This window comes from Osmerus eperlanus, chromosome 2 (assembly GCF_963692335.1).
Source record: "Osmerus eperlanus chromosome 2, fOsmEpe2.1, whole genome shotgun sequence".
Taxonomy (NCBI): Eukaryota; Metazoa; Chordata; class Actinopteri; order Osmeriformes; family Osmeridae; genus Osmerus; species Osmerus eperlanus.
The window spans coordinates 7226759-7252029 of NC_085019.1; the positions used below are offsets into that span (position 1 = coordinate 7226759).

Sequence of the window (25271 nt, forward strand, 5' to 3'; positions counted from 1 at the left end):
GTTTTAATTCCATGCTTTTAGTCACCACATTTATGCTCTTGTGACATTTAAACAAATAAAAGGAGAGAATTGCACCATTGGATGTTATTTTACATAATGTAATACTCTGGCAGTCAGATTTTCACAAGCAAACAAACTTGGATTGCTGGATATGGCTAAATGACGTATGGCAATACAACATTAAAGTTAATTCATATTTACATCAGTCTACACTTAATGATGCCTCAAAACATCAGTGTTTTTTTAAATAAATATGCAAATACAGTACTTTACAGGCATGCACAATCATCCATGAGAGATGGTGCCAGATGAATACATTCAGTGGTTAATGGTATGAGCCACAGGTCCTTTTAGGATATTAATTCTTTGACATCATCCATCCATCAACAGAGATGGGCTTGTCTATAGTCTGTGTCTGCATCAGTTAGAGTATAGCTGGCACTGTCCTTTGCTTTCATGGCGCAACCATTATTATCCTGTAGGAACAAAGACAAAGCGCTGTACATTTTTGTATTGATCTGTTTATATTGAGTGAATAAAAGGTGCTTTTTAAAGTTATGCAGGAGTGAAAACCTGAGTTTTAGTCTAAAGGGACAAGTGAAAGAACAGTCGAAGGAATTCACAAAACGGTTCATGATCCATTTTATAAAATGGTACCTCAAGGTGTGCTGTTTCAAACGCAGGAGAGGGCTCCCCCTGCTGGTCACATCTCCTCCTGCAAAGCCAGCACAGTATACTCTTGAACGTCCTCCTCATGTCCTCGTCCCGGAGAGAATAGATGATTGGGTTGACCAGAGAGTTACACTCCGCTATGACCAGACAGTACTTTTCATAGGTCTGGGCATGGCTGTCTTTTCCCATTAGCCCATCCAGTAACAGGGTCATCAACCCTGGCGTCCAACAGATAACAAACGCTCCTGCGGAGAGAACGAGAATGTCGTCAGCGCCTCGGTGAACACAAGGATTTATGATTACAGACACGCCTTTACAGAAACCATCAAGCTCGTATGTAAGTATATGAATGAAAACGGAATTTAGGAAGACGGTTCCTGTAAACAATGCATCCTTTCTTGAAGCTTGCAAGTTCATAGGGGTTGAAAAGTAGGAAAAACCTGTTCACAAATACGTAAATGGTAGAGAGAGTACCAGTTTGGTGAGTCTCATGAGCACAACCATTTGCAACAATCTTTGGCAAAACAACAAATACATGTGTAGAATGGGGTGTTTGTATCGTTACTGGTTGGCAAGTCTGTGACACAGTCAAAAAGTATGCAGTATTGAGTAACAGTGTTCTAGGAACTTTACAACACAGTGACTGTGTGAGATAACAGGCTTGCTCAGACTCGAACAGCGACGAGATGACCTCCCACAGTAGTCTGCTGCAAAAAAAAAAAATTAAGTAATCGATCCTTGCCCTTTTGCTTGGCTTACGTCGTTAAAAGTGACAGGAACTTGAACCAGATGAGACAGCTGCCGTCCAACCTCTCTTCCTGCCGTTCTACTCACCCAGCACCATGGAGATGGTCTTCATCAGGTTGATGATGGTCTGGCTGTGCCACAGCTGGGAGGTGTGCTGGGTGGCACGCCGGCTTCGCCGCCTCACGTAGAGAAAGATGCGGGCGTACACGGCCACCATGATGAAGAAGGTGAGCAGGTTGAGCAGGGCCCAGAAGACCAGGAAGCGCCGGCTGTAGAGGGGGGCGATGGTGGAGCAGTCGGCCAGGTCACACTCGCAGTTCCAGAACATGGAGGGCACCAGGCCCATGCTGATCGACACGGCCCAGATGAAGATGATGAGCAGCACCACGCGTCGCCTGCTCATCTGGCTGTGCAGCTGCATGGTGATGATGGTCTGGTGGCGCTCCACAGCCACGGCCAGCAGGTTGGCCACTGAGGCCGTCAGACTGATGTCAATAAGGGCTCCACGGACAAACCACTGGGGCTTGGTCAGCCTGCTCGTCCAGGGCCCTGTGTTCAAAATGAGGTTGACATAGGCAAGCCCTGCAAACAGGTCTGCAGCTGCCATGTTGCCCAGGAGGAAGTAGATTGGGAAGTGAAAGCGCTGGTTGATGAAGATGGCTGTCATCACCATCATGTTGGAGAGTATGACAATGAGACACACCAGCAAGCCCAGTCCTATCACCACAAAGTCACGAGTTGTCCATTCTTCACTGATTTTTTTCCCAACCAGTTCATAGAAAAAGGTAACATTTTGGCTGTAGTCACAACTATTCCAAATATTGATTTCCATTGCTTTTGGTAGAGAGAATAAAAATGTGTGTTTGTTAAGAGTGTTTATTAATGCCATTTCCTTACAACTGAAAGTCGTATCTGATCTACAAACCTTAAGGGGAAAATCTAATAATCATTAACCTGCAATTTCATTCCATGAATCACATTTTGTTAGGAGGCTATAAGGTTACAATGACACTGAACATTGTCCCCGGAAATGCCATCAATTGTGCCATGTTTCTGGTCTATGAGGCATAACTTTTTCTTTTCTTTTTACGAACGAGGCAACAATACATTCTAGAGTTGACAGCCAGGTCAGTTTGGGTCACCTGAACGCTCCTGGCAAATTCACTGACAAGTCAGAACACTTGAGGGAGTGCGAGAATCTTGTTTACAACCGATCTAATGCCTGTTGCCAATGTTGCTTTTCTGGTAGCCTAGACTAAACAAAATCGTCTCCATAGTAGTCGAAATTCCATTTCCAAACCCGAAAGGGGTAGGCTACTTAAAACAAAAACGTCAAATGCAGGGTTTGATATTATGTAGGTATACCACGAGCACATTAGTGCAATAAATCAACATGCACCGCGCGGCTTTCATTGAGAACCGCAAGCATTACCGAACAAACGTCGTTAACAAAAGGAGCAATTGAGACTATGATTAATGTAGGCTACTTACCACTTCGAAATCAACTTCACTCAAAGTCCACCTCAAATGTCGAATACATAATCAAATGTATCCTAAATTTCCTCCGCGTGCACCACAATAGAAGACCCACTCAGCCACACCTGTCTAATCCCCCTGTTGGCCAAAACATTCCCTGACTCGCTGTCACAGTGGGAGGTCTATAGGAGGCTATTTACGGTAAATAGGTAAGACGCCAATTTACCGTAAATAGGGTTAATTGTCAATTGATAATGAGATGAATTAGTCGACTAACTAACTAATTTTAGACATCGATTGCTAAACAAACATTCCTAACATATGATGACACGTTATCGCGTTCGCAAGGACTTAAATTTATGCCATATCTCAAGATTATGAATCAAATACAATCTAAACTCAAATGTAGATTATCTCATCTCATTAGTTTGATATACAGAAATGTTATGATGTTCAAGTCCTCTGCTCCGGTAAGTTTGCCAGTCGGATATCCGTGTGTGAAGAGTAGGCTGACAAATTAGAACGGTTAAGTTTTGTCCAGGAGGAGGTCCAACATTGTTGACTAACTCCGGCGGTCTCACTGCTTCAGTGACTACTGGAATTGCTTTCAGGGTCATCGATCTCCTGGCATAGGGCTGTGTGCTTTGTCCTTCCCTCCAGTAGCCGAGTGAGATGATTAAAGGTAGACTACAATAGTCTACACTTGTGTAGACCATGTGAGAGTTGTTTAGCAACACAAACAGCTTTTGCAACTGCTGCTTTGCAGCCAATTTTGTTCCAGCAATCCTGTTCCAGCAAATCGCGGTAGGTAAGGCGGGCTTTTCTTCTTGGTTACTCAAACTGGAGCTGGAGCAAAGGGCGGAAGTTCAAACAAGCATTCGTGACGCTGTTTCTCATAGTATTTTTGTGCTACCTACAGCAGCTTTAAAGTGGCACCAAGCAAGGAGTGATTATGGCAGTGTGGTACACACAAATTAAGTAGGCTTACAGTGTAAATGTAAACAGGACCGACATAGTTGGGTCAGAAACAACAAAAGGGACATTCCTGAATGTATTCATTTAGGCCTGAATTGTAGATTTTTATGAATGGTGTTATTAGGGTTTGCAGAATGTTCAGTATTTTTTAGCATATATAGGCCTTTTTTTTTTTTTTTTTTTTACTTCCCAGTCCTCTGATGTGCATCCTTGATTGACAGTGTTACAAACTGTACCCGTCAGATTGTATCCTGTGATGACAACACTAGCGGTGTGTTCATGACTAGATGCCCCATCATTGGTTTAGCACGGCACCATCACCTGTCACACTTGGAGATACAAATCAATACATTGCTTGGTTAGGAACAAAATTTGTCTCAAAATGAAATGAATCAATACCAACATTTTTCATTTATTTTTTATTTTCTATAAAAGAGATGAGTTTCTTCCATGATCATAACAGATTGAATCATAGACCTCGATAGACCACTCACATACCAAACGATAATCGAGGAAAATGTTGAACACAAACCCAAAACATAACGAATGTAACACAAAATACCTGAATAAAGCAAACTCTCCAGTCAGCACATTCTCTGTAGAATCCATATCTATGGCACATAACGTCCAACGAATATCATGGAGAAAAAAAAAATATTAAAGGCTTATAAGGAATGAAAAGTTTCTTTACCTTTTCAAAACCAGTCTAACAATAAAAATTATATATATTCATATATGGTGGACTTCATTGTAATAGAAAAAGGTGACTTAAGCAGAGAAACATTTTCTCTTGAAGCAATTTGTGTATTTTCATCCCGATAGAATGCTGTTCTAAAATGTGTCACATGCCTCCCTGCGCCACAAACTAAAATCATACATCAACACTCTCACATTCATCCAACTATTCACACAAAGGTCTAGACTGACACTCAAATGCTAACGTGGCAACACTGAAAACATGTCTACCTAAAACTTACTGATTGAACAAACTGAAAAAGTAGTTGTCAAGTGTACACTCATCATAGAAGTCCAGCTAAAACTAGATTTAAACCTGAATATTGATAATGGGTAAAATATAAAATGCCAACTTTCCTTTTTGCCTTTCTACACAAGCTCTCCCAAAATCTCCCTCCCACCCCCTTCAAATATTACACCACCCATTTCCCTCCCACCCACCCCAAGTGTAATATAAGCCAACTAGAATCGCAATACAATACAGGCACTGGAGAAAACACCATAAGAGAGCTCAAGTGGGCATGGCCAGATTTCACGTTGAGCCTTAGCCCCCCTTACACACTCAAGATAACAGAATTAGAACTCACATCCACTAGAATTGAACAAGAATAATGATATAAATCAGAGCTGTTTTAGTTTTTTCAAAGTTTTTGTCGTTTTTTTTTTTTTTACTTAAATTTTTTTGTGATTATTTATTATATTATGTATTGCCAACAGTGTGTCTTCTGTCAACTTGCAATAAAAATGTGAACAAGACTCATGCAAAGACTAGTTGAGAGCTTATCAGGTCTCAGCTCTCTGCATTATCTGAAATTAAATTGAAATAAGCTTCTCTTTTGTTAAGAGCCAAATGAAGTTGTTCACTAATCTCTGTGGTTAAACTCTCCTACCACCTTCCTTAGAGTAGATTTCTCAAAAAGAGGAACTGGCACAAAGCCAAACCGTATGGTTAGATCTGAGCACTGCAAAATTTCAGGTCAATACAAGTGAAAAGGATAAGGAGCAACTCAGTTTCTCATCAAACTAATTTGTTCAGTAGTGTAAATGTGTACCAGCTGTGAAGGACATTAACGTCATCAATGTCATGTTCAGAAGTAAAACAAATACAGATGTAATACATTTATTGTAAAAATCATATTAAAGCAAAACTCAGAAACCGCTGGACTGTTCCCTCTCTACTGATGAGATTCTACCCCCCCCCCCCCCCCCCATTCAGATAAGCAGATGCAGAAAATAAAATGTCAATGGTTCCGTTTGGGATAAACACTTGCTGGAATAATGAATGCATATATTATATTTATCCTTTTCTAATACACGTTTTGTGAAGGACTGAAATTGAAGAGGGGGGGGGGGGGCGTAATATATTAAAAACATGTTAAAAGAAGCATTTAAGGACTAGGAATTCAGCATAAAGTAATGGTTGTTTGGCATAGACGTCGGTGGGGGGAGTATCGATGAGGGGGTTCAAACATGAATGAACAGTAATTGTAGTATAAGAAAATACTTATTTTACAGTAGATCCTACATAATGAAAGTCTGCCTAAACAAAGTCTCCTCCTCCTGACTAACTGTTATTGATTTGTTCATATGTTCAGGCAAGGGAAAGTGATATAGCCAACAACACACGTGTGTGTGTGTGTGTGTGTGTGTGTGTGTGTGTGTGTGTGTGTGTGTGTGAGTATAGGAAAAAGGTGTAAGGCAAGCTGTACAATCTCTGCTGAGAAAAATACACAATATATATGGAAGTTTACCCCCACCTGACCACACCAGTTTCTTGCATGTGTTCTGCTCTAACAAACAAAACATACAACATAAAAGACTAGTATTCTTAACCAACTCAAAAAAAAAGGACATCTGGCAGTTTCTGAACAGTTCAGCGCAGACCATCAGCACATTATCAGAGCATTACATTATTGTGTATCGATGCCTTTCATTTACATGATAAGTTTCTCCTTTCGTGTCCACGTGTGACACAAGCCGGACGCCAGGAGTCCTTTTCCCCTCTCGGTCGCAGGCAAACAGGGTCAGATCCCCTGGAAATGACCCCTGACACAATGTAAGCGTCCCCCTGTTAGCCATGTCCGCCCGTCCCACCGAGGCCGTCTCAGAGCGGCAGCCCCCCCTGTCCTCCAGCCCTCTACAGTCCAGGCTGGTTCAGCTGCTCGCGTCGAGTCTCTGAAGGAACCGTCATATCCTATAGCTTCTCAATCCCCTCTATCGTTAAAAGGTCCGCCACGGCTCAAGTTTGTGTCCTTTTTGCCGTTGGTTCCTCTTCCTCTCCCTCCTTAGAACAGGTTCTCCTCAAAGATAGCCATTAAGTCACTTTGGAAATTCATGTCAATGGTTGCTGCCATCTGTGGATAGAGGAGAGATCCAAATGATTCAGACGGCATAATAACTCCACCCAAAAAAGGCCTAACGACAGACCACAGAATTACAAGTCTGGTGTCCTCCCACCGCTAAAACTCCCATTTCCCCCAGAGTTTCCAGAAAACCCTTACCGCTTCCCTCCTCCTCCTTTCCTGCTCCCTGCGACGCGCTAGCTCCCTCTGCTGGTCCAGGGCGCTCTGGGCTGAGGGCTGAGGCGGCGTGGGGGCCTGGGGGGGCTGTTGGACAGCCGCGGGCTGGGGCTGGATCTGGGGCGGCGCCTGCGGCTGCTGCGGCTGCTGCTGCTGCTGAGGGGCCTGGACGTGCTGCTGCTGCTCCAGCCGTCGGCGAGGCTCCTCGTGCACCCTCCTGGGAGGCTCCAGAACCTCCTCCTCATCACGCCCCCTGAGGGACACACACACACACACACAAGCAAAACATGTCATATGACACACCTCAGGATATGAAGACCCTCATCCCTCTCTCTCTCTCTCCCTCTCTCTCTCTCTCGCTCTCTCGCTCTCTCTCGCTCTTTCTCTCTCTGAGCCTCCCTTCTGGGATGCCGGCGGGGCTCACCGTAGCTTCTCCTGCTCTCGGCGGAGTCGCTCCTTCTCCGCCTGCTCGGCCTGGGCCTTCAGGGCCTTCTCCCTCTCCTCCTTCTCCCGGGCGGCCCGGCGGAACTGCTCGAAGCTGTCGCTCGACGACTTGACCGCCGACGAGGGGGCCGAGGTGGACTTCTGCGCCAGGCTGGCCCAGGAGCCCATGTTCTTCAGCTTCACATCCTGGACAGGACAGATGGGGGGGGGGGGGGGGTGAAGCGGACCTCTCGGTTCGACTTCCCGTCGTCTAACGGTGCCGATGTTGCGTCGTGGACTTCAAATGGTCCCAGGGGGACGTGGGGGGGACAACTTACCTGTACCTTTTTGGGGGCGGCGGGAGCCTTGGGCTCTTGCTTGAACTTGTCCTTGTCCTGCAGGGAGGGGGGCGGCCCACTGTGCTCGGAGGAGCGGATCACAGGCCTGGAGCTGTCCATGGACTTCACATCTACACACACACACACACACAGTCTCAGAACCTGGCCTATAAACACACACACACTTCAACGTACCAGTGTGTACATGCAGGTAATAGCGCAGTGTTTCCCTAGGTTTACAGCTTTGAAGGGGGGGGGGGGGGGGTAGCAGCGCGGGGGCGACGACCATGTAGAGACAGAAATGACATGCCGTCGTGTACATAAGATAAATAACATAAGGCCATTTAGTTTGTTTAATAAAAGAGCAAGCTATAGACCAGTTTTATAGGAAAGGTAAACTTAAATGACTTATTTTGTGATCGGGCGCTATATAAAAAATTAAGATTTTAGTTTTTTACTTGACCTTCCAGGGGGGGGGGCGGGGGGTGCCGTTGGGGGGGTGGGGCACGATTATGTGTGTGTGTGTGTTTACTCACTTTGCTGGCTGTGACCTGGTAGTGTGGGTTTGTTGTCCGGGTGCTTGTGAGGGTCTGGTCTCATAGCAGGGTTGAAGGGCTCTCCCCGCATCACTGGCGACGGGGGCAGCTTATCCTCCTTCAACCCGCTGTGGGCCGGAGGCGCTCGCTGTTCAAAACACACGGCGGCCGTTACACACACACTGCTCCTCAGCCACACACACACACACACACACACACACACAGCAGCACTTACACACTTTCTTCAACCACACCCCCCACCCCCCAGGCCTTATTTTGGCCTTCACGGCGAGGCCCCGCTCACCTTCTTGGGCTGCAGGTTGTGAGGAGGAGACGGGTGAGCTACAGGAGGATACTGGGGCAGCTGGGGGGAATGCATCATGAGAGGGGAGGGGTTCTCTCTCAGGTGGCCTGTCGGAGCACAGGGAGGAGGCTGTTAGGACACGGGTCTAACCACAGATCACAAGCGCAACACGGGGCTTTCATAGCAGACCGTCCCCTCTGGAACTCACCCGTGTTATAGGGGTCAGGCTTGAGCTGGCGAGGGGAGGGATGCTGCTGTTGCTGCTGCTGCTGGGCGACGGGCTGTGCTTTCGTGGGGGGCATGGACACCTTGTGTTGAGCGGGCTGTGGCTGAGCGGTCTGGACCGGGCCCTGGGCGTAGCCCATCTGCTGCTGCTGCGTGTGCAGCATGTGGCGGGACTGATGAGGGGGCATCTGTGGGGGCTGCTGGGGCTGGTGGGAGGGGGCGCTCTGAGCCTGCGTCTGGACTGACAGCGGCGGCGGAGGCAGGGAGGCCTGGGAGGAGAGCTGGGACTGGACCTGGACAGTCTGCAGGAGCGGGGCCTGGCCTGCCTGCTGCTGCTGCTGCTGCTGGCGGGCCTGGAGAGACTGCATGAGCTGGGCCGGCTGCTGGGCCTGGCGGCCCTGCTGGAGCTGCTGGAGGTACAGCTGGACCTGGCTGAGGGGGAGGGAGGGCACGGGCTCCTCGTCGTCCTCCAGCAGCATCTGCGGGGGCTGGGACGACAGCAGGCTCTGGGGGGTCAGCGTGGGAGGGGACAGAGGGCGTTGGCGCAGGGGCTGGGAGGGGTGGAGGATGTTGGCGGGGAGGTGGTGCTGGGGCGGGGGGGGCTGCTGGGCCTGGAGCTGGGGGTGTTGATGATGTTGCTGCTGCTGCTGTTGTTGTTGTTGTTGCTGTTGTTGCTGCTGCACGCTTGGCTGGGCCTGCGGGGGTCCTGTTTGCTGGGGAGGTTTGGGGGGTAGAGGTGCTGCTCTGTTGCTGGGGCGAGAGGGCTGCTGGGGTAGCGCGTTGTGTAAGGCTACAGCAGGGAAGGGGGAGAAAAACACAATTAGGAATCACACCGGCAATTCAATTCCATGACATGATTTTGACTAACGCAAAACAGACCTGCTTCATCTCAGGCATCCCAATGGGGAACAAAAAAAAAATTGTAATTCCTCGAGAGAAAAGGCCTACCTGGGGAGGTGAGGATGGGGTGCTGGTTGAGGAAGGGGTGGGTTTCCGGGGAGACGGGGCCTCCGGCGGAATGGGCGTTGAGGTGAGGCGGGGCCGGCGACGAGGAGTTGCCGGCGTGGTGGGGCAGGTGCATGAGCGGCTGGCCGAAGTGAGGCAGGGAGTCGAAGCTGTTCTCCAGGATCTGGGAGGACTCCAGAGCGGTCACCTGCGGGGGCATGAAGGCGGCCGGAGCGGGAGGGTGCTGCTGCGGCGGCGGCTGCTGCTGCTGCTTGATCTGGAGGCTGGGCTGGAGCATGGGGACCTGGGGGTGGGAGCCCAAAGGACCCCCACCCATGGTGTTCACATGGGGCTTCTTCCCTTCCTTGGTGGCCTGGGCTTTCTTCTTCAGTTTGGGCACCATGCCTGGGATTGGGGGGGGGGGGAACAAAACACATTGAAGTCTTCTTCCAAGACCTTCACCCCCCCCACAAAAGTATCCTGGAGTATGGAGGAGTGGTCTCACCTATCTCAGAGTCGTCGCTGTCGGAGGAGCTGGAGTCGCTGCTGTCCGAAGACGAGCCCGGCTTTTTAGCGGCAGTCAGGGCCTCCATGGTTTTCTCGACCACTGCCGAACACACAACACCGTCAAAACCCCCCAGGCACAAGGTGACTGACCCCCTAGGTCTCTAATACACAGTGACAAGCCACGCAAACCAGCAAGGACTTGAGAATGCTCCGACGGAACCGCGACTCACCGGGAGCCTTCTTCTTCTTGCGGAGGCAGGACGACACGTATCGCTCCAGCTCCCGGAGCGTGGAGGGCTTGAGCGTCTCAAAGTCGATCTCGATCTCGTCCGGGTTCGAGTTCTTCAGCGAGGGCTCCCGGGACTGGATGATGTGCACCACGCGGCCCAGCTTGTCCCCGGGGAGCTTGTTGATGTCCAGGCTGAGCTGACGCTTCTCCTCGTAGGACATGGGCTTGCACTCCCCCAGGTCCTCCTCGGGCTCCAGGCCAGGCACGGGCTGCAGGGTAGGGGGCCCCCCCGCCTGGGGGGCTAGCAACCGGTTGTTCTTCACCCCTTCCTTCTTACTGCTGGGGGGGGGGGGGGGTGCAAAACAGGACAGAGGTTTTTTACGCGGTTAACTTTTGAGGTGAAAATGTGTCTTGTGCCAAGTGCGTAGCCCTACAGTGTGGTGGTGGTGGGGGGGGGGGTTGAGTGACCTACCTGGGCCTCTTGGGCCTCTTGGGCAGGAGATCCTTGTTGTTGTTGTTGTGGTTCTTGGTCTTCTTAGGGAGCTGCAGCGCCGGCAGAGGCTCCTGGATCTCGTCCACCAGAGTCGGCATGCCTCCTTTCTTTTTGTGCTTGTCTTTCTTCTTCTCCTTTTTCTCCTTCTCCTTCCTCTTTGGTTTGCTGGCTTGTGGCTGGGAGAGCGCGGCGAGCTGCTCGTGGACAGCCTTCAGCTGCAAGAGGGAGAGGGCCAGAGAGAGAGCGCCAGAGAGAGAGAGAGAGAGAGAGCCAGAGAGAGAGCCAGAGAGAAAGTGAGAGAAAGAGAGAGCACAAACCAGTGGTCACAGGGGCAGGGGTGGCAGAGAACCACTCAAATGGGACAGCGGAAACATGCGCTAGCTCTCCTCATTCCTCCTCCTCATTCCTCCTAGTCATTCCTCCTCATTCCTCCTCATTCCTCCTCATTCCTCCTCCTCCTCACCTGCTCCTGGAGCTCCGCCAGCCTCTGGGCCCTCTCCTCCTCCGAGTCGTCCGTGAAGGAATCCGACTCGGACGACGAGTCACTGGAGCTGTCGGACGAGGAGGCGGGGCCCATCGGTGGCTGGGGCTTGATGGGGGCGGGGTGAAGGACCGGTATTGGAGCGGAGGCCAACATTTCTTGAGGCTCGTCCGGCATCTTGGCGAAGCGCATCTCAAACACATCCTGGCACACGCGAGAGGAAAACAGCCTGGGGTTAGGACAACGGCAACCACTGAGTGTCATTTCAGTAGACATAAATAGGTAGGCTGCTTATGGCCATGTGTCTGCTCGGCGTTTTACCTGTAACTTGCGTGCCATGGCTACCACCTCGTGGTCTGGTGGATTATACTTGTAACAGTTGGAGAACATTAACCGTACATCGGAAGCAAACTCCTGGGCCTCCCGATATTGCCTGTTTTCCAGCTTGGCCTACAAGACACAGCAGTACTATTACCAACCAGCAACAGTACCCCACCTTCACCTCACGAACTGCATGTCAAAACATACACTTTTACATTTAGTCGTTTAGCAGACGCTCTTATCCAGAGCGACTTACAGAAAGTACAGGGACATTCTCCCCGAGGCAAGTAGGGTGAAGTGCCTTGCCCAGGGACACAACGTCATTTTGCACGGCCGGGAATCGAACTGGCAACCTTCAGATTACTAGCCCGATTTCCTAACCACTCAGCCACCCGACTCCCTACACAAAATAAAATGACAACCCTTCAACCGACAGCGCCACTGACGCACCTTGATAGTGCTTAGGTCCATGGGGTGTTTGATGATGTCGTGGTAGTCGTGTAGTCCCAGCGCGTGAACGTCCACTGGCTTATAGAAGGGCCAGGCGTACGCAGTGTGCTTCTTGGAGAGCATCTCCCTCACGAGGCCCGCACAGTAGCGCAGCTGCTCCTGCTGCTTGGGGCTGTGGCCTCCCACCGCCCCGGCGCCCATCCCCAACCCCAGCCCAAGGCCCAGGCTCATGCCCATGTGATGCTGGGAGTCGGGCGCTTCCTTCTTTATCAGCTTGTTGGGCCGGGCGCTCTCTCGCCGTGGCAACGTCTTGCCAGACTTGGACTCGGCGGGAGACGACTCGCTCAGCTGGTCGTTTGCCGTGGGGGTCGTCGTGTCTGCTTTCCTCTTCTGGCTCTTTCTCTGCTGGAAGGTGGTGAGGGGGGGGGGGGGAAAGGTACGACAGAGAGGGGCAGAGAGGAAACACAGGGGTCGCGGGTGGGAGGCAGAGAGAGAAAGACCGTTTAGATCAGATGCCAAAAGATGCACCCGCTGGTCGGTGTGTGACTATCAAAAGCATCCCAGGCCCCCTCGCAGTCAGACTTACTTTAGGCATGGGCACGGGGTTCTGTATGATGGGGGCAGCGCTCTGGATCAACAGGGGGGGCAGGGTGGTCTGGGTGGGGGGAGGCACGGAGGTCATGATGGGGGCTTGGGGAGTGCAGTCAGACGGGCCCAGGGAGTAGGGGGCTCCCAGCTGCGGTGCATGACTAGGTGGTAGCGTAGGGGGCACGCGGGAGGGCAGGGCCTGCATGGTGGGCTGGGGAGGTAGAGAAGGCGGGCCCTGCCCTGGTCCTCTGGTCTGTGGCCCTGGGGAAAGGCTGGCCAGGCCACGGGTTTGGGGAGTCGTGGACGGAGAGTCGGACATGGGCCCTGGTTTCAAGTTCAAACCTGGGCAGGAAACAGACACAGAAAGATGAGCACGTTTATAGAGTGTGTGTGTGTGTAAAATATTTAAACTACATGGAATGTTTGTAAGTCGTGGATCCTAAAGGATGGCAGAGCTGTCAGGCACAGCAGAGTTGAGGCCCACCTCCCTCTCGCCGGCCCCGGCCGCGTCCCTTGCCCGTCATGACCGTGATCTCAGTCTCCTCCTGGGGCATCTCGGTGATCTTCTGGAGAAACATCTTCTCCAGAGCCTCGGCCATTAGGACGATGTCATCTCCAGGCTGCAGGGGGAGACAAACACTGGTCATGGCTGCACCTGGGTACACGGGTTATGTCATTACTTGTGTACAAGATGGCCATCACCACACATTTGGCCGGTTGTTTTTTACAATATATACAAAGTAAACAGTGAGATCATGCGGTCCAAAGTCAAAAGTTAGACCATTCAGATCCCTTCACCCATCTCTAGTCACAAAGGCATATTGCATTATAAACTGGTGTCAGTTCTAATAGAAGATCAATCCTTTCAACAAAAAAAAGGTTGATGCAATGTTCATACACACACTACATTCACTATGAATTTACTTCACCCCCAAATGCTTGGTTTGATACTGTACAAAACTTAACTCCACAACGCAATATCCGAAGTAGAAGACTAAAATCCAGAAAGGCTTAATAAATTACAAATGGTGAAGTAGGTGAATATCAGGAATATACAAAAACTGTTAAACCAAACCACAAGAAAAAAAATATCTTAAAATAAGTCTTGAATTTCAGTATTCCATTGATTATAATCTACACTTCAAAGACCTGCCAGAATATTTTCCTAATAACACAATCTTTTTGCCTTAGTGGTACACGCTCTTGAACGGTCAACCACCGGTGTGCCCCAATTCTACACATCTTGTAGATCCTGGAAAGATCCGAGTAGAAAAACACCTTGATAGCCATTTGACTATGGAGTGCAGTGCATACCTTTGACTTTGGAGTGCAGTGCATACCTTGTTGTATATGTAGCAGTTGGTAAACATGGTATTGAAGTCTTGAATACATTCTTGGGCATTCCAGTAGTAACTGGTCTCAAGTCGCTTCTTGATTGTTCCCATGTCCATAGGACACTTGATAATCTTGTAGTAGTCCTGAAAACAGAAATATTGCTATGATGACAAACACCCATACCAACAACATAGGTAAGCACAAATACAATAGATAAATATATTTTTTATAACCCAACCACTGTTGTTCATCCCCCATCATAGTACAATGGCCAGCTAGCCACTTACAGGCAGGTTGAGCTTGACTGCATCCACAGGCGCCTGGAAGGGCCAAGAGAACTGGTGCTTCCACAAGGACTTCAGCACCACCTTAAGCAGGTACTGCAGCTGATTGGTCTGGCGCTTGGGCCTGTTGGGGTTGATGAGCGCAGGGGGCAGGGGGTTGAGGGAGCTGGGGGGCTGCTGGCTGAAGGGCTGCCCCTGGCTGCTGCCGCTGCTGGGGCCCGACATCTGCGCTGCGTCCAGGCCGTCTCCCATGCTGGCGAGGTGGTGGGGCGCTAGCGCCAGGGCCGGAGCGGGGTTCGGAGCAGGGGCCGGGGCAGGGGCGGTCGCGGGACACCAGTTCAGTCTCGAGCCCGGCGCGGACTCCACGGAGAGAGCACCGCTGATCCCATTGCACTCCTCGCTGGGCTCTCTGTGTGGAGAGGGAGAGAGGAGCACAGACGTGAGGGGTCTCTCGCCCACTTCCTGACATCGCATCAGCAGCCGTTAATCATCGTCACGCTCAACACCGTTACACTCAGGTCGCAATTAGACTATAATCACCACTGTTATTAATCATACACCCACTTTAGACACCATGCCCCCCCCCCCACCACACTCTCCTGGGCTGCTTTCATGACTTGAATAAAACGATGGCTGAAGTATTCATAACCATCCTCTTTAAAAATCACACCTGTTAGCTAAGCGCACTGGCTTCCTCCAGTCTGTGAGCGCCGTTACGAAACCAACTGTATCGCGCACGGCTACAGCGGAACAAGGCATGAGGTGCAGCTTCCTGACATCCAAACATGGCACGTCATGTATTATTCAGTGCTTTGGTGTGTGTGTGTGTGTCAGAGGTTGGTTGAAATTGACGACAGGTCCGTGGCAGAAGACCCCCCCCCCCATTAAAAGAGGAGCAGGCCGTGTCCTGGTATGGCGTGCGAGGCAGCACCCGGCCAAGGAAGTCTCAATCATTGGCCAACGGATGGTCACCCCGTTTGGGACAAGTCTCGTAGGGGTCAAAATGACAACCATGCCGCTCGCTCAGGCACATGCTATCCACGGAGATCAAACACCCCAGGTGGATTTCTCGTTGTGGAATTCAGGCAGGCTCCATCCCCCCCCCCCCCCCCCCCCCCGAAGAGAGGAAGAAGGGAAAAAAAAAAAAAACATTCACGAACGTGCTCGGCCGTAACGGAGATGGGTGTATTGGTTCGGTTACAAGTCTTGGGGTTAGCAACGTCTGTGTTGTGGTTTGTTTCCACCCCTAGACACAACACTGAATCTGATATGGAGGTTTTTTTAATTGGGTTGGGAGTTTTATTAAGCAAATGTTGACCATCATCAGGCAGTATAAAAAAAAAAACCTCCTCTCCACACTGGGACACTGTGTTCACAGCAGAGCACAAAGACCGCTAAGATAGTACACTGCCCAAGGCCACACGCTGCTCTAGAACGTCTCCGCTAAAAATAGGCAAAGGGAACAAGGCGTGCATTCCAAAACTGAAATATTATTGATCAGGAGGGCTTTGGAAAAAAACACTAGAAAATATTCCTTAAAATGCTAAACACACACCGATACGGCTTGAGGACATACATAGCCTTGCGGATCTCTGACTAACAGCATTCTTGATGAGTCACTCTGGGAGAAGCAGGAAGCAGTTCCGAGTACACATGATCACTCCCCTGTTCTCAGACCGAATATGACATGCTGACCAACACAAGGGATGACGTCAGAGGAAAATCATTCCGATATGTCTGGTACCTAACCTGCCAGGTTTCCGACACCACCGAACACAACAAAAACAAGGAACAGACAAACGTTATTCCAAGTTATTTCCCAACTGACATACTAGACCGCGTGTGTGGTCTGTAAAAAACAAGTCAATGGTTGCCCAACAGGGCCAGAAAGCACAGGGGAGCCTGGTCTAAGACAGGCCCTTAGACGTAGCTCCCTTTGGCAGGCCAGGAACAGTGCAGATGGCTGGAGAACTGGCACCAGGGGTGGGTCCAGCAGATGGGGACAATCCCGGGTCTCCACAGTGACTGGTCGTAGACGCAGGAGAAGCCTGCTCCAGCTGGGCTGCAGTGTTTCTACACACACAGACAGACAGCCGGGCCAGATGGTCCACAACAGCCAGCGACTCAGTTACAGTTGCTATCAAAACATGCATGTTGTCATGGCAAGCCTCGTTTCACTTTTTAGCCTCTGTTGGGTTTAGTCACTTATTTGTTTACACATCAACCCCTGGACCCAAATAGCCTGACAAGACGAGGCAAACAAGATTAACCAGGCGAAGAATGCCCTCTCTCATCCTCTGCACTGATACCTTTTGTGAAACTGTCGCCCTAACACTTTTAAAGTGGGGATGAGTTTAACTTGGGCAAGACCCATTTTCACTGGGACAATGGACATGTTCACTTCAAAGACAATCCAATCAGGATGTAAATTGACTTGAGACATGAGCCCTGTGAAGTCACGGGTTTCGGCTGATCTCTCACTAGGGGTCTGCAGCCATGATTTAATGTATAGAAAACCAACAATGGGCACCAGGGAACAGGTATGACAACTTCTTCCATTAGGGACGGCCATGTGCGCTGTTCAGAGGCAATCCCCCAATTTACAGTTCCCTGGACCCACAAGGATACTAACAGAGGTGAATCCATACGTCCTGTAAGGGCATGTCCAACACACCCCTCTTCTCTGGAAGAACACTTGACTTTTGGCCTGAACATAGATCATTGCAGCAAGACTGCTGTGGAATGTTTGAAGGGGAGGAAGTGGCTCTGGTTACGAATGGGTAGAATATCTGGTAGTGCCGGCAGCCTCAGGATTACTGTCGTACATGAAGGGAAAAAGGGGCGGGGTGTGTGTGGGGGGGGGTCCTGTAACAAAATGGCTGTGTCCCTCCTGAAAGTAAACAATTAATCATTTATGTTCAGTGGGAGGATTCAGACAAAATGATGGTCTAAGAATCACACTCAGCCCCTGGTCAAAAACATTGGACAGGTCGTTTTTTTTTTTTGTCGTGCGCCTGAAAGAAAATGCATAAATGTTTAATGCAACTCCACCAACAAGGCTCATCCATCTCTTACCTCTCCTCTTTCACCCTGTCCCCCCCTCTCTCACAAGGGAGCAGTGCCCTCTGAGACTATCAATAGACAATAACACTCCCACGAAAATGAATCCATTCGAAATATGCACTCTATGGTCACTGCTTCTCTTTGTTGTGGTTAACGAGCAGAGGTTAGGCAACTGTCGGACATTTATGCAGGTCAGTTGGACGTTTGAGGGGGGGGGGGGCAGCGCTCCTTTAAATCACTGCAAATACTGCTGTCGGAGACAGCGACCCCTTAACCCGAACCACCGGAGACATCTTGAGTATGTGTGTCAGTGGAAGCTGGCATGTCCCACAGCTGCACCACATGGCTACTTCCGGTCAGCCCACGCTCACTCCCCCCAGTCGCGCCCACGTGGACGCACGCTCACCCTGGGGATGAAGAACACATCAGCAGGCTACAGGGGCTGTAAACTACGCCAAAGCCCAGGCTGTCCCGGCTCCTCAAGTGAAAATACATTCCGTCTTGGGTGGGGTGGGGGGCTGGACCCGGGCTACGTGGACACGAGTCGACATGCTGGTGTCACACCTGCGTTATCGAGTCTGCCCTGGGTCAAGAGGTCACACAGCCATGTGGAAAACCTATTCCATAACTCCATAATCTCCTCCCGTACTGGACTCTACTGAGGAGCAGATGCTCCGGTGACGTTTCCGTGTTATTGCAAAACTTCGGGAGGCACAAAATGGGTTGAATCAAAATGGTGTAACTCCCCTCAAAGTAAAAGCTGGCAAGTGGCAAGACTATTATTAACATTATTATTTTCAATGTACATTATAGTGATTAGAGTGAGGTGACAAGCTCTTGACTCATAGAACGGTGAGTCACTGAACGGGGCCGTTTCTTAACTTGTGAACAGACGCAACCATGAGCAATAAAAGACCTCTCTCTCAACCTTCAGCCAATTTACTAAGCCCTGCCAGGAATTAGGAGAGGTTTCCAAAAACTAGCCCACTGCCACAACAAATACCCCCCCCCCCCCCCCTCCCGCTTCTTGAATCTCCCTTCCCCCTCCACACACCCCCCTCTCTCACCGGGAGGCTGGTCACTCTGGGCTTTTGGCAGAATACTGGTTAACAATGCAGTCCTTAAACCACTCAAATCTGAAACTTAGAATTCAACATGATCTTCTGACTAGAAATGCAAATACTTGCTTAATGTTTGCTTTTGTCTCTGAACCCGCTTCGTGATTTAACTGGAGCCTTCACCCAGTTTCTGTTAAATATTGCTTGGCTAGTTTCAAGAAATGCCTTTTTATTTTCCTTACATGGATTTAGTATTAAGATTAGTATAGGTTGTATTTGATCAAATGTGAATAGAAGAAAAAACGAATATATACACTTTCTGTATTAACAAAATTTACCTTTTCACAGAGACTGAATAATGTGCAATTTTTTCCAATAGGGCATCCAGTTTTTGAAAATCCAGCAAATCATTCGATTTGGCATGCATCTTGTAATCCATTTATGCCTTCCTTTTAACAGAAACCAAAACAGAAAAAGAATGAATATGATCTGAGAGCAGTTAGGTCTCCTTCCTTTCTTTTTCTCGTCCAAAATCCCAAGAGGGATCTGTTCTCAAGGCTCCAAAATCAGATATATTCCCCAAAATCCATCTAGGCCAGCAAATATGTGTCCATGATCCAGGTCAGTTATTCCAGAAAAGGCCCCAGAAAGCAGCCTCAGAGCCGAGTGGTTTCAGCCTGAGAGAGGAGAGGCTGTAGAGGCCTGCAGCCGGCAGGCTGTGTTAGCTGTGTGTGCCGGTCTTCTCTCTTCCCCCTCCCCCTCTCAGCAGCATAACCGCCCAGTTGCCACAGGCTCTTCGGCCCATTGTGTGTCCTCCCCAGGCTGGCCTCCCCCCACTCACAGGCAGCAGCAGCAGCAGCAGCAGGAGAGAGATCGAGCGAGCAAGCGGGAGAGGAAGGAGAAGGGAGACGACACGGCTCGGGTAAAAAATTCACGCGAAGCACTTTCTTTCACTCGCTCCGTCTCCAGCAGGCATACGTAGCAGCGTGCAGTTACTCAACAGTGAAAATGGCTCTGGCTGCTTCCTCATTCAGCCGAGTCTCAGCCCACACACCCCTCCCTCTCCCACGCTCACTCCACCCCTCCCTCCCTCCCTCTCCCCCCCCTCCCCCATCAATTGCTTGAGGTCCCTTGCTTTCCATTCCTTCCTCCCTCTCCCATACACCTTTTGCACCCCCTCCTCCCTCTCTGTTTCACCCTGCATGCCCTACCCCTCCCCCACTCGCTCCTCTCCCCTTAGACCGATCTTGTGCACGCCTCCCCCCACCAAATCAAGTGCTCCCTTATCTGCTCTCCGCTCCCATGCTGCCCTCACATTCACACATGTCTAGACAACACCAATACAAAAGCTGCAAGCTGGGGGTTTTTTTGTACACCAACAGGGAGAGAGGGAAGGCATTACCAGAAAATGATTGGAGGAGCAGAGGATGAGTGGGACACACCAGGGTAAATAATATCCGATAATGTATTGCTATCTGTGTGCGCGCATCGGTGGGAGAGCCCATGTATTTTCTCCTCGTTTCTCTCCCACCCCATGCTCAGCCATCTGTCAACAAAAACAATTCAAGTCATCATGACTCATTGAAACAACACTAATCAGGGCGCGTAACATCTTTCAGACGACACGGCGGTGGAGATGCGACCAGGGAGATGCTGTTTAAAAAAGGAGAGCGTGTGAAAGAAAGTGTTAGTAAGGAACAGTGGTTAAGTGGGGGAAGAGAGAGTAGAAAGGGGACAGAAGAAGAAAGAGAGCGAGAGAGAAAGAAAGACCACCCAAGTGCTCATGTAGTGAGGTACTGTAGTTAACGCAGGGGTATCAAGGAGGGAGAATAAGGACGCTATTGGTGTCCGGGGGAACTCGTTTACCTGACGTGCTCACAACCAATCAGAATTGATGCTGATCAAAAACATAACCGCAACATAAAAAAAAAAAAAAAAAAAAAGGTGTAGGTCCAAGGTTTCATGAGCTAAAAATAAAATCTATTTGTGATCTTTACGGTTGGATCCATAAATCAGGGCCTAATGCATTTATTTAAGTTGTCGGATTTCTGTATTTCGTGAACTGCAGGTCAGTCAAGTTCGTGAAAACTTAATGCGATTATACTTTGGTCAGTAGATGTGCCGTTCAAGAGACCTTCTACACAGTTAATGCCAACCATAGTTCGACATATTAAAAAGGTCTAAATTGCGAGGATGAAGCCAGTTAAAAAGGAAAACAGGGGGCTGACAATTCCATAAACAGATTTCAAATTCTTAAGCATCTACAACTCTCAACCCACCTTTCCCACACACACATTCAATCTCCTGCTTGTCCACTTACTGTCATACAGAAAAATGATAAACAAAGTTGGGAAATTTGGGGTTGGGGAGGGGGCAGAGCCCAAATCTGTACAACAACCTGGAGATGAGAATATCTATCCTTTCCAACACACACACACAGCGGATGAAGTCAAGGTCCATCCAAAGACCATATTCCAATCTCTTAGATGTCCTACCCCTCCCCCCCTGATCTCTAAACCCCTGTTGGGAGGGCAGTGAAAGATGTACGCTCTCTGATTTCACACACACAAACCCAGGAGGACCCCTTCTTTACGGCAGCAAGACGCCGTCCCAGGCAGCCCCCTCGTCTGCCCACGTGCCATATCCACCGCTCCCACAGACAATACAGCAGCTGCCAGAGTGACAAAGCTCCAATCTACAGTGAAGCGGGTGAGGCTAAGGCGACGGCCCTGCCGTTTGAGGGCGGGGGGGAGAGGAGAGCAACACTCAGTGGAGGAAAGGGAGAGGGGAGGGTTTGCCTGCAGCACGGCAGGGATGGGGGTTGGGTCACAAGGAGAAGCAGCAGAGTTCGACATGATGAGACTCGGCAAGGAAGCACCTTCAGAGTCTATTAATCATCTGGGAAATCTGAACAGCCACAACCAACAGGGACCCAGGGCATAGGAGAGGGAGCGGGCGATTGGTTCGTCCTGTGTGTAGTACGTGTATAGGTGGCAGTGAGTTTGTCCTGTGTGTAGTATGTATATAGGTGGCAGTGAGTTAATCCTGTGTGTAGTACGTGTATAGGTGGCAGTGAGTTAGTCCTGTGTGTAGTACGTGTATAGGTGGCAGTGAGTTAGTCCTGTGTGTAGTACGTGTATAGGTGGCAGTGAGTTAGTCCTGTGTGTAGTACGTGTATAGGTGGCAGTGAGTTAGCGCAGAGGGGGGAAAGCAGACGAGAAGGGATGCAGTCCTTAAGAGGATCCCAGTGTTTGAATAAAACATGTCTTCCATGTCATGAGTCAATACGCTCATTTCATAATCACATACATTATTAATTATTGTACAAAATAAATCACACATGGTACGACATTAGAGATCTGATTTTTCAATATTCAAAACAAATACTAACAGCATGACTTAGTTTACTGACAGTCTTACTTTTTACAATTCTAAACAGTGACACCCACCAAAAAGAAAAGATTAACTCATTGACTGACAGTATCTTAAGAGACTTTTAATTAACATTCTGTCCAAATGTGCTATGTATGATTACAGTGCTGGTTTACTGGCAGTATTTGCATAAATCATTCTGTCAGCATGTGATCCGTGTACAGTAAAGGCTACATTATTGATGTAACAATGAGCGAGCTTACGACTTACATTTTTGTATCCCTGTGTGGCGACTCACAAGAGAGTGCATTTCATCTCCAACTTTCTCCAGGGAGTTATTCGCTGGTGTCACCTGTTCCAGAGAAGTATCCCAGCTAACAGATTACCTATACACACCTAGGAGAAGGACAGTGGGGGGAGTGGAGGTAAACAAACATCTTCACAGATACAAGTACTGTATGTAGTACACATGTTCTGGTGTGGACACAATTGATACAATCAGTAAGGTAGGTATGCAAGGCTTGTAGAAAAAGTAAACTAAAATTAGGAAATGTTGCTTTTTGTCTAATTTCATAACATTGATTTAAGCAATACAATTGATTCAACTGTCCCTGTTGTCATTCCTCTCCATTCAGACATAATCCACAAGTGGGATACGGATGAAGATGCCATGGAACATTGACTATTGATTTGTAAAGCAAGAAAAGACAGTGCAGACCTTTTCCACAAAGGTTACACAACACTAAATTACCAAGAGAGTGAGAAATTAAAAAGCTTAATACCACCTAAATTCCCAGATAGGGGGTGATGTTTTACAGCAGCATACATTGTACCCAAAATACAAGCCACTGGTCAGCTGGTTTTGCTAGTGTTTCTCAGGTCAGAGTAACCTGCAAAAGCTCACCCCCTCATAGTTTCAAGGCTGTGTTTGCACGCCCCCATTTGTATTCAAAATTGCTATCTAATGCACTTTGTACCAGAAACTACCTATATACGTCACTGAACAGAGGTTTCACATTAGCTGAGCTAGATGAAAGGTGAAGGATATTGAAATTATCATGGTGACACGAAACGTCTAATCTTTAACAGCATACTTTAAAATATGTATTTATAACAAATTGGCTGTGGTAATGACACATAAAATCATCAGACATGGACATAATAGCAGCTGTACAATGCGTTGATTTGTGCCTCAGTGAATGGGGGATATATATGAAATACTACTAGCCTACTACTGCCACATACAGCGACTCTAAAGACTGTCTTGAGTTGACATCGCAAGTCTCATCTGCATGATAGTTACACTGTAGAATGTTCCTTTATTCATGTCAGACCATTACATAAGAAATAACCTGTGTCGTTTGCTTGTAGCCTCTCATATTTGTGGTGAAAGTTGCTCTCTATATTAGCTACCTCTGCTAGCACAAAATGGCGACTTGGAACAGCTCAAAAGCTAGCTGGCTGACCAATTCCTAGCACATTCCACTGGCTACGTAAAGCTAGCTGCTTATCAAACATTTTACAACAATTAAATTGACAGTTTGACTAATCAATTGCTGTATTACATATTATATCCTGACAAACATTTGGATAGCTAAATGACTTGTGAAGGTAGGCCAATGCAGGGGCAAACTAGTTAGCCAGTACAGTACAGTCGAAGCGCGCAGGGTCCTCAATGTTAGACTAACGTTAATCTTACGCAAAATGTCAAAGTAGTAACCTCGTCGTATGATCTGTTATAGAAGACGGAAATCTATTTTCCTTCGTCGAGACTGCAATGATCAATTTAAATACAGTTAATTCCTACTTATTTATCTTGTAAAACCTAACCATTTACAGCTAAGCTATTTGGTGCTACTACAAATTCATAACACTACCACCACTGGAAGAGGCATTACGGTTCCGGCATGCGTAACGACAATTATGAATACCACTTATCCGCCAACAAATCCGCAAAAAGAGCAGAATCGGAAGTAGCTACTCCGTCGCATCACCCAACCAACACAACAAACTGTAATTAGCGTGCAAACTAGTGATCAGTTTAGTAACATTAAGACCATCAACAGTCCGTTACCTACACAACATCAAGCTAATATTGTTTACGAATGTAGGCAGCACTACATAATTTAACCCCAAAACACAGGTCTCGAGACGACGAGAGTGTGCGCCATTATCATCAGTCACCCTTTCACATACGCTAAGCTGCTAGCTAGCTAGCCAGTTACTTTTAGCGTGTGACAAGCCAGGCAATGCAACTCATTGTCAATATGATTGCCCCAATTAACTTAAATTCAACATTACACTTAATTGTCATGGAAAGGGTGCCTGGCGTAATGCCCCACACCTAAAACAGACAGAACCAGCTAGTCAAGTCAGAGACAGCTAAGTAGGCCGCCGTCAGAGACTCGCTCCTGAGACTGTGCTACTGTGCTAGCCAGCTAGCCAGTCAGTATGTGTTGGCGCCGCATATAGACATGGCATGCATGGCGACCATGTAACAACGAAGCACAGAGACCTAACATTAAGCTGACTTGGGAGTTTCTTTACTGAAAACACGTATTATTTGCAACTCTAAAACTCAACAGTGCGCAACTTGGGTTGTATTTACCTTGTTAATTTGGATGTCAGGGCGCGCGGGATCTTTCTCTCCCAAGCAGGATCCAGAACAAACACCTCTTGTCGTTGATGACGTTATGCGCAGAGGGGACGTGAGAAACGTTAGCTACTAAAGCATAACATTCCCCCCCATATTTATCTAATCAAATTATCCTCATCAGTTAGTGGAACATCATTTATACATAAGAAAATAACTAATGTATTTTTTAATTGGCTGGTTTCATAACAGTTGTTCTTTGAAAGTTGCTTTCGAAATAATATTCAACAAAACCTTATGTTTTTTTTGTCAAACTCTGCTCAGGAATGTTATATGTTGTATCCTGCACTTCACACTGTAGTGTAAAAAATAATATATAATATTCACCTGGTAACAAAAGGAATGTTGGAAATGACCGTCAAAGCCTACTAGTAGTTTATGGAAAAGGTTTGCAAAACGATGCATTGGCGACGATGTGTGGTGGATTATGGTACTGGTGGCAATGTTTTCATCAGGTCACCTTAATTTTCTTTAAAAATATATTGCCTTATTTTCCCTTCGTGCAGTTGCAAGTTGCAAGTGTAGTAGTTAATACTAGAGTC

The 25271-nt window shown here is 48.4% G+C and overlaps 2 protein-coding genes across 7 annotated transcripts; both read right to left on the bottom strand.

The window, feature by feature from the left end:
* Positions 1 to 82: 82 nt before the first annotated feature.
* Positions 83 to 3565, bottom strand: lpar2a (lysophosphatidic acid receptor 2a). Of its 3 annotated transcripts, XM_062450010.1 has the most exons (4): positions 2911 to 3565; positions 1507 to 2253; positions 658 to 917; positions 83 to 476 (listed from the first exon to the last, which is right to left on the bottom strand). In XM_062450010.1, the coding sequence occupies exons 2-4, from the start codon at positions 2249 to 2251 to the stop codon at positions 384 to 386; spliced, it is 1098 nt and encodes a 365-aa protein (XP_062305994.1). In that variant the 5' UTR covers positions 2252 to 2253; positions 2911 to 3565; the 3' UTR covers positions 83 to 383. The 3 variants fall into 3 exon arrangements, with proteins under 3 accessions (XP_062305994.1, XP_062305988.1, XP_062306000.1); XM_062450004.1 differs by lacking the exon at positions 2911 to 3565 and having other exon boundaries at positions 1507 to 2859; XM_062450016.1 differs by lacking the exons at positions 83 to 476; positions 2911 to 3565 and having other exon boundaries at positions 774 to 1379; positions 1507 to 2872.
* A 2146-nt stretch (positions 3566 to 5711) lies between these two features.
* On the bottom strand, positions 5712 to 24793 carry brd4 (bromodomain containing 4). Of its 4 annotated transcripts, XM_062449608.1 has the most exons (21): positions 24685 to 24793; positions 22347 to 22472; positions 19043 to 19153; positions 14587 to 14992; positions 14305 to 14442; positions 13449 to 13584; positions 12963 to 13306; positions 12377 to 12781; positions 11927 to 12055; positions 11588 to 11809; positions 11104 to 11339; positions 10633 to 10970; positions 10401 to 10502; positions 9899 to 10300; positions 8934 to 9740; positions 8726 to 8832; positions 8422 to 8569; positions 7886 to 8016; positions 7549 to 7754; positions 7107 to 7377; positions 5712 to 6959 (listed from the first exon to the last, which is right to left on the bottom strand). In XM_062449608.1, the coding sequence occupies exons 3-21, from the start codon at positions 19141 to 19143 to the stop codon at positions 6891 to 6893; spliced, it is 4698 nt and encodes a 1565-aa protein (XP_062305592.1). In that variant the 5' UTR covers positions 19144 to 19153; positions 22347 to 22472; positions 24685 to 24793; the 3' UTR covers positions 5712 to 6890. The 4 variants fall into 4 exon arrangements, with proteins under 4 accessions (XP_062305592.1, XP_062305613.1, XP_062305607.1 ...); XM_062449629.1 differs by lacking the exon at positions 19043 to 19153; XM_062449623.1 differs by lacking the exons at positions 22347 to 22472; positions 24685 to 24793 and having other exon boundaries at positions 11104 to 11318; positions 19043 to 19715.
* Positions 24794 to 25271: the final 478 nt, after the last annotated feature.

Excerpts from the sequence above, each read along its gene's own strand:
- brd4 (XM_062449608.1), bottom strand. The coding sequence starts at position 19,143 with ATGGATTACAAGATGCATGCCAAATCGAATGATTTGCTGGATTTTCAA. Across the intron at positions 14,443-14,586 it reads CAGTCAAGCTCAACCTGCCT|GACTACTACAAGATTATCAA; the intron begins GTAAGTGGCTAG and ends TTCTGTTTTCAG. Across the intron at positions 13,585-14,304 it reads ACTGCTACATATACAACAAG|CCTGGAGATGACATCGTCCT; the intron begins GTATGCACTGCA and ends CTCCCCCTGCAG.
- lpar2a (XM_062450004.1), bottom strand. The coding sequence starts at position 2,308 with ATGGCATTAATAAACACTCTTAACAAACACACATTTTTATTCTCTCTA. Across the intron at positions 918-1,506 it reads GACCATCTCCATGGTGCTGG|GAGCGTTTGTTATCTGTTGG; the intron begins GTGAGTAGAACG and ends TTCTCTCCGCAG. Across the intron at positions 477-657 it reads TTGAAACAGCACACCTTGAG|GATAATAATGGTTGCGCCAT; the intron begins GTACCATTTTAT and ends TTGTTCCTACAG.